The sequence below is a fragment of the Solea solea genome, chromosome 16, assembly GCF_958295425.1.
Source record: "Solea solea chromosome 16, fSolSol10.1, whole genome shotgun sequence".
Classification (NCBI taxonomy): Eukaryota; Metazoa; Chordata; class Actinopteri; order Pleuronectiformes; family Soleidae; genus Solea; species Solea solea.
Window position 1 is genome coordinate 25,667,495 of NC_081149.1, and position 6,000 is coordinate 25,673,494.

Below are 6,000 nucleotides of genomic sequence, written 5' to 3' on the forward strand. Positions count from 1 at the left end.
CGGGCTGATAAGAACTCAGCCAACAGAGGCTTGACCGCGTGTGTCTACGTGTGTGTGTGTGTGTGTGTGTGTCTGTCTGTGTGTGTCTGTGTGTGTGTGTGTGTGTGTCTATGTGTGTGTGTGTGTGTGGGAGCATGTCTTAAATGAATAAATGAAGAAAAGGCAGCTGCAGCCTGCAGCCATGCAGTTGCCGTGTTCGGCTTCATCCCATAATATGCTCACATTACCTTTACATTCTCTCTCTCTCACACACACACACACACACACACACACACACACACACACACACTTTGTGCATTTTTGTCTTGAGAAAATAAAACTGAAATAAGAAAACCAGTCGTTTCCTGATGACCATTTAGAAGTAGGGAAATTAAAACTTAAAAACATTACAATAATTAAAAACAGAAAAAGACTAAATGAAGCGTTGAAATCTTGTATCTTATTCATCATCATCATCATCATCATCATCGTCATCATCATCATCATCAGCGCTTATAGCTGCTCGTTTAATAGCAGAAAACAGACTAAATGATCTCCGCTGCATCTCGAGCTCAGTTTAGAGCAGCGCAGGTTTGTGTGAGAGAGTGTGTGTGTGTGTGTGTGTGTGTGTGTGTGTGTGTGTGTGTGCGCGGAGGTGGAGTGACGAGCAGCAGCTTTGGCAGAGACTTCTGACCTGACAGCCAACTTCAACTTTCTTTTTCATTTCTTTTATTTATTGGCACTTTCAAAGAGAACATAAAATAATAATGACATAACAACATGCCAGAATACCAGAATAAACCCCTCCAGACATTTAAAGCATAACAAACTCACAAAGGCATTTACTCCGTAATGAAGTTGTAGGTTTTCAATAAATAAATGCTTTAAAAAATGTATCGGAGGATATTTTGTTGAGCTATAGGTATTTGTTAAAGTGCTATATAAGGGTAATGTCTTGCCATAGTATATAATAAACTGGGCCATTGTCATTAGAATAATGAGAACATTATTCTTATACTTTATACTGTACATTGTTGGAGAAATTAAGATTTTTTTTAATTATAACAACAAATGTGATTGTTTGAATGGTTTGTTGATTTCTTGATTTTCTGATCCCGTCAGTGTCCATAGATTGTGCTTCATATAACCTTGACTTGTAACCGATTCTCACCCTAACCCGTGTGGTTTGAGGATTTTTAAAGGTAGTGATTCTGTAAAGGAAATGTGTCAGAATTTGTTGATGAAGGTTCAAAGTTCTAGTCATTTCTCAAGGGGAGGAGTCAATGTTGACATTTGGAAGAGCCTCTGTGGCACAATTATTATTAATCAAAGTCCTGGAGTTGTGTCTGTCCTTTCAATATGGATTATAAAAATCCTGTGCTCTCGAGTTTTTAAACTCTGTACTAAATAACTCTTAAAATGTCAAAGTACATTGTCAGTTAATCTTAAACTGTTCATGTCAGGGAAGCATTCTTCTTCTTCTTCTTCTTCTTCTTCTTCTTCTTCTTCTTCTTCTTCTTCTTCTTCTTCTTCTTTGTAAAATCCACTAACGTCTGCAGAAGCTTTGGCTCAATATCTGTATAAAGCAAGTGAGCCATGATACAACAACACCCCCGTGGTGCTTGCAGGTGATATTGTAATCTGTAGTGAAAGAGCATGGAGAGGTGGAGCTGGAGCTGGAGAAAAGAGGAACGACAGAATACATGTGTGTGAATGTCAGGAGTGGAGTGGATGGAGACGAGAGTCATGGCCGATGTGTGACAGAAGGATAAGAACGGGAAGGTCTACAAGACGGTCCTGAGACCTGCAGTGATGTATGGCTGAGAGACAGTGGAGGCGGAGCTGGCAGATCATGTTCATTGGGAGGGACAAAGATGGACAAAGTGAAGTGAGACTTAGTAGAGATTCTGCATATCGTGCGCTTTGACGTCTTTCGTTAGGAGACACTCAAACAGCTGGTCAGTCACTAGGCTGTGAAATAGTGATTATATATAGGATAATAACATTTAATGAACCTCTAGCTGCTCGGACTTATGCCTGAACAATACACTCACTAACAGCAGATAAGCCTTCACTGCACTCTTCCCATCAACATCCCATCAGCACTTAGGTGCACAACTCGCATCGTAAATGAATGACACACCTGAGAAAGTTAAGCATATTAACCCAGGAGGCTCCACCCTCCTGTGATCAGGGTCTGGTTCCCTGTGGTCCACAGCACATGCACACATGCACGAGCTGTGAAAACACCAGGGAGCGGTTTGAAAGTCTCACTTGTCTCTTTAACGGAGAGAAAAGATGTTAGAACATGAGGTGGTGGACTCACAGCCCACACACGACTCACAGAATAACATCCATGTCGGAGCATGGTGGTGTGGCATGAACAGTCCAAACCTCTTTGCCCTGATCCAAACTGAAGTAAAGCGCTAATTTATTCACAGGAACATTCCCGCTTACCCACAGTGTCTGTACACGACACTTCGTATGAACCAACCTGAGCAAGATCTGACCAGACTTGTGCTTCGAGCAGCAGCTTTGGCAGCGTTGACCGAAGCATTACTACTGTGAATGAAAATAAGCCTCTGCATTAACTAAGAACTGCTCAGATCTATTCTTTTCTGGTTCAGCATAAAATTTAGTTTAAGTTTTAACCAAAACCTGGTATTTACCTGTTGGCTGGAGCTGACTGCACTGACAGCAGCGGATCAACATGTCCTGTGTGCTGTGATGTCAAATCATCTATTTTCCCGTGAACTTTGGTGTGGGGGACATTTTGCAGTGTTTAAAGGCGACATAGACTGGAAGCTCCAATTAACGCTGCGTTTGTGTGTGTGTATCTGCGTCATGACCTCGTTTATGAAACCCTAAAGTTTCAGAACAAACAGTTCAGCCACTGCTGAGAAAATAGTGTTGTATTGTTTTCCTGGGCTCTGTGAAGCGGATCGGCACTTCCTTAATCTGATGATGTCGTCATCAGAAATCCTCACCACTCCTCTCACCACCGTAGCGCCTCCCGGTGCGGGCACTAGTCCGGGCACATCCGGTTGCGTACATTCAACCGCAGAAGAAGAAGAACTACTCTCGTTGTAGCTGCTGAGATGCAGAGCATCCACCGTGCCAGAGGGGGAGCTGTGTATCTGAGAGCTGGCCTATCTATTACGTCACTTCCAGGTACCTGGCCAATCACAGGACAGTAGGAAAGCTCTCGTTGGCTGGCCAATCACAACACAGTCCACGTTCTGGGGGTGTGGTTCTGGTCTGAAACAGCGCGGCTGACGAGAGCGTCAGTGAGGAGATATTTTGATCGGCTCGTTTGCAGCGACTGAGGATTTGGAATGGAAATGCATCCATGTCACCTTTAAAGATATTTGGTTATGAATTGGAGTTGATTTGACTTAACTTGTATTTCAACGGGATAAGCCACCAGGGGGCACCTGATGGTTGTAGCAGGAGCTTCCTTTGAATGAAAGTTCATGGGAAAATGTTCTTAATAGAAGATGATCTAATAGATCATAAACCATAGAAGATAACGTAAGAGTTAACGACACGTGTGAATAACAGCTGGTACGGTTCTATTGAGCGCCCAAACGTGACGGCACCATTCAGCGAGGCGACCACGCCCTTCACTTGTTGTTATGGTGGATAGATGCTGTGAGTCAGGATGATGAACGTTTTACAGGGTCACCAAAGATCCTGAGGGCAGCTGAGGTGGAACACGGCGATGAAACACAGTCAAAGTCAGCGTAGAATTTACAGAGTGATGACTTCATATCAGTCCTTAATCTCTACTTTATGAATCTACTGCCTACAACCCTCCAGTCTGAAGTCTGAATGATGTTGACACTGTCGTTCTTTTCCAGTCATTTTTGTGTCCAGGCTGAATCTGAATACACGACAAACAGAATCATGTTGTTTAAACTATTTTTAGTAGCTGTTTGTGGAGGAAATAAAAGCTACAGCCAGAAACGGAATAATTGTATGTTGAATTATTATTATACAAACGACGTAGGGAAAATAAGAAAGGCACAGAAAATAATTCTGGATTTGTGTGAGAGTGAGGATGCAGTACAGGTGTGACATTCAAGCAAACTTTAATGTACTGGGATGTGAGTTGAATTGTTGGTTATACTTGGGACCAGCCCGCCTCTCACTTTATGTCAGCTGGGATTAGCACTAGCAACCCTCATGTGGAGGATAAAGCTTTTTTTGCCTGTAGTGTTCCTGGTGTGTCTCTAACATCATTCAGATGTTTCTAATGATACGACAGCTCTCGACACGCAGTGATGTTCCCGCTGTTCACACATTCACAACCTGCAACACGTCACACCAAGAGAGACACCTGGTGGCCAGCTTGAGAAGCGTTCACACTTGCAATGACTGACCCAAGAGATAACACAATGATAACACACACACACACACACACACACACACACACACACACACACACCTACCTGCATAGTAGAAGACTGTGGATGTAGAGAGAGGGATGCTGCTGCTGCTGCTGCTGCTGCTGCTGCTGCTGCTGCTGCTGTTGTCAGCATCCACCATCGCCTCCAGTAACACGTGTCAGGCAACTTCAATTCAGAGAGAGAGAGATCAGCATTTTTGCAGGAGACACACGCACACGCGCGCACGCACACACACACACGCACACACACACTTTTTCGAAACACACAGACAATTTTCTGCCTCCCTCACGCTCCAGCGATCGCAGTCACACACTGACTGCTGGCTTGACTCCACACACACACACACACACACACTGCAGTCTCTCTCTCTCTCTCTCTCTCTCTCTCTCTCTCTCTCTCTCTCTCTCTCTCTCTCTCTCTCTCTCTCTCTCTCTCTCTCTCTCACACACGCCTCTCCATCGTTCGGGACCGTTTGTGCCGCTGCTCTCTCTGTCTTTCATTCTCTTGCTCTGCTCCCCCGTCTTTCTCTCTCACGCGCACACACACACACACACACACACACACACACACACTGTAGTACAGTCGAGGCTGAGGGGGGGGTTAGTGTGTTGTCAGCCAGTGGAGGGAACATGCAGCATCCTGGAGGAACATGCGTGGCGTTACCCAACGTGGACGCCTGTCCCCAGCTGTCCTGCGCCGCCCTCACCTTCATGTACTTACAGCAGGTGAGTGCCCACTCTCTCTCTCTCTGTCTGTGTGTGTGTGTGTGTGTGTGTGTGTGTGTGTGTGTGTGTGTGTGTGTGTGTGTGTGTGTGTGTGTGTGTGTGTGTGTGTGTGTGTGTGTGTGTGGCTGCAGAACATGGTCGCACTTACAGGGATTAAAGAGAGAATGTGTGACGTGAAATGCAGAGCGCACGCGTCTGTGGCAGTTGGAGAAGCGTTATGTCCTGTGGACAGTTGAGACAGAGGTTCTGTCCTCTGCTCTGTGACGTGCGTTGTTGTGCTCATCATCAGACCATGGACCAGGACTCGGGATGTCCCTGGACTCAGGACGTCCCTGCCCTGCGTGTCTCACAGCACCACAGTGCAGACTCTTAGTGTCATGTGAACACTTTCTTTTTTCAGTGACTGCATTACCTCAGCAAACACACACACACACACACACACACACACACACGTACAGTATGGCTGATATTATATCTTAATTGTGACATAATAGATTTTGATATCATCATATCATGATAAAGTATCTGTGATGATTTTCCTGGTTTTAAAAGCTATTGCATTGATAATCATCATATTCATTATGTTGCATAAATAAATAAAATACATTAAATATTCTAAATCAAAAATGATACAGCTTGATTAATGGCTCGATGCATGGACTCGACACAATTATATTAAGAAAAAGGTTGCTTCATAACACTAAAATTAAATTAAATTTTAACCTTGCAGAATTTGACCATATTTAGAGTCAATTTCATTGTTTCTAAACATCCTTCATTTAAGTTCAAAAAGCCAAAGAAATAAAGCAGGTATTATATGAACTGAAACACAGACCGTAAACAGCATATCTTTTATTTTAGAGTGTATTTACAGTTTATTGTCACTC

The 6,000-nt window shown here is 43.8% G+C and overlaps 1 protein-coding gene across 11 annotated transcripts in view; it reads left to right on the forward strand.

Annotated features, from left to right (window-relative positions):
* rbfox1 (RNA binding fox-1 homolog 1) overlaps positions 1–6,000 on the forward strand; it is a 118,546-nt gene that overhangs the window by 14,331 nt on the left and 98,215 nt on the right. For 8 of the 11 annotated variants that reach the window (XR_009242473.1, XR_009242474.1, XM_058652472.1 and 5 more), the window contains exon 1: positions 4,928–5,113. The exons of 2 other annotated variants lie outside the window; for them this stretch is intronic. Coding sequence is in view for 6 of the 9 variants with exons in the window: in XM_058652472.1 (XP_058508455.1) it covers positions 5,018–5,113 (96 nt within the window). In the remaining 3 variants the exon portion in view is untranslated. Of the gene's footprint in view, positions 1–4,906; positions 5,114–6,000 lie in introns of those variants that run through there. One more of the 11 variants, XM_058652482.1, reaches the window with a different exon arrangement.